The sequence below is a fragment of the Austrofundulus limnaeus genome, unplaced genomic scaffold (genome assembly GCF_001266775.1).
Source record: "Austrofundulus limnaeus strain Quisiro unplaced genomic scaffold, Austrofundulus_limnaeus-1.0 Scaffold20, whole genome shotgun sequence".
Lineage (NCBI taxonomy): Eukaryota > Metazoa > Chordata > Actinopteri > Cyprinodontiformes > Rivulidae > Austrofundulus > Austrofundulus limnaeus.
In genome coordinates this window covers 2,416,340-2,418,294 of record NW_013952422.1, presented here as the reverse complement: position 1 = coordinate 2,418,294, position 1,955 = coordinate 2,416,340, and the positions used below count along the sequence as shown (strand labels likewise).

The window sequence follows — 1,955 nt, the reverse complement described above, 5'->3', positions numbered from 1 at the left end:
ATTTCGATGTGATGGGTCACACATAATGAAGTCATGAGTCCATAAACAACAGCAACTTTTTTTTACCAGAACCACACAGGAGTCTGTGCTCAAGCTCACTAAAGTAAGTGCTTTCATTTATTAAACAAGTGTACAGCTGTTATACCTGCATTTGAGTATGAAATATGTTGTTACTGCACTGTATGTTGATTTAATAAACATATATATAAAAACATTTTTAAAATGGCTGTTTTATTACAAGTGTGCAGCGCTGTGTGGCCCTTTTCATCATTTAAGTTTCCCATCCCTGATTTAAGGCAAACATGACTGCATTTTTCTGCACTTCATTAAAAAGCATTGTTCTCTTCGTTGCTAAGCCTTAAAATGATCCAATATGTTGTCTTTGTACTGGAGTCAAACAGGAAACAGATTTTAAAATTTTCAGGTGTCTCAACTATTTTTTTTTTCGATTTTCTTTTTTTTTTTAAGCCAAAAGATAAATATATTTGTATGGGATGTGGACAGAAGGGAAAAAAAACATGATGAGCACATAAATAAATGAATTCCAACCTGCTGGTCTGACTCCGTTGCACCTTTCGGTGTAGTAGCGTCTGTCGTTACCATCACAGTAATCCCAGTTGTTCTCCTGGTACTGAAGACCATCAGCAAAGGTAAATGAGCCCTTGTGAGAAAAAAAAAAACACAATAAAAAGACAATTATTCTTATTATTCCATTCATTTTTTTCTCTTAAAAAAAGCTAAACAAACAGATAAATAAACCAAACGTTAAAAACAGGCAGAAAATGAAATGCTTGTGTCACTTTCAATAATACTCAGTTAACAATGTTGACAGTTTTCCATAGGAGTTCCTCTTTGATAGAAACTAGTTCCAGCACATTCTGCTGTATGGAAGGTCTGGGRGGTTATCCTGCATGCCTCAGACATGGTTTCTGGAGCGATAATTTGCTGCTGAGGTTTTCAAATGTCAGTTCCTAATGCTTAAAGCACCRCAGAAGAATTTATATTTCCCTCTATTGTCTTTCGCTTCAGAGATGGATATCTCTAAAACCTCAGCAGTACTTTAACAAACGTAATGCAGAGCAGAGAGGGGGAAAGGGATATTTGGTGATTTGAATGAGATGATACAGAGTTTGTCTTTGATTGAGAAATAAAAATAACACAAGATTCTGTCATTTTCTCTACTAAACCTGTATTATCATTTTTAATGTGCCAGTAGTAAACTTTCAGCTCACAACAGTCAAATAACAATATTTCTGAATTTTTAATTTACAGAACATATAAAGCAGAGAACATGAAATAAAAAGAATATTTGAATAATAAAAAAAGTTTTTAGCTTTTTACTTTTTTGTGTGCTAGATTAATCTTACGCAAACATCCCTTAAACCGTATCTAGACCTTTCTGCAATGGAAGAAGCAAAACCACTCAGAGAAATAATGACAGTGTTCCACTGAAGTGCCTCTTGTGYCATAGAGGGAGTCGTTCTCTCAGAATCCTGTTCACCACCCTACATTTAGTTAAAGTTAACCTCACAAAGTTTCAAACAATTAAAAGGAAGAAAAGTTTGATTTGTCAGGGCAGAAATTGTTCCAGGAATGAGAAAGCTAAGAATGTCAGAGTGGGCCTTTTTGATCAAAGCTTGTGAGTGCGACATGACAAGACCACCTGTACTGATTTTGAGAACAATATGACATGCTGTAGCTTAGGGCTGTGTATTGGCAAGAATTTGGCGATACGATACATATCATGACAGAGGGGTCACGATACGATATATCCCGATATATTGCGATACTATAAGCAAGGCGATATATTGCGATTTTCTTGTCCAAAAATTCTATTAAAAATAAAAACCTCTTATAGGGGAAAAAAATGAAAAACCAAAATTCATTGTCTAAGAAAATTCTAATGTTACATAGACATACTTTTGATACATTTAGCTGTGTTCTGCTTTGTATGT

General features: G+C 34.7%; 1 protein-coding gene across 1 annotated transcript in view; it reads right to left on the bottom strand.

Moving 5' to 3' along the window:
- The window catches only part of morn5 (MORN repeat containing 5), a 10,606-nt gene that overhangs the window by 7,149 nt on the left and 1,502 nt on the right, over nt 1–1,955 (bottom strand). Inside the window, exon 3 of the mRNA XM_014003848.1 lies at nt 550–661. Within this exon, the coding sequence (XP_013859302.1) occupies nt 550–661 (112 nt within the window). The remainder of the gene's footprint in view (nt 1–549; nt 662–1,955) is intronic.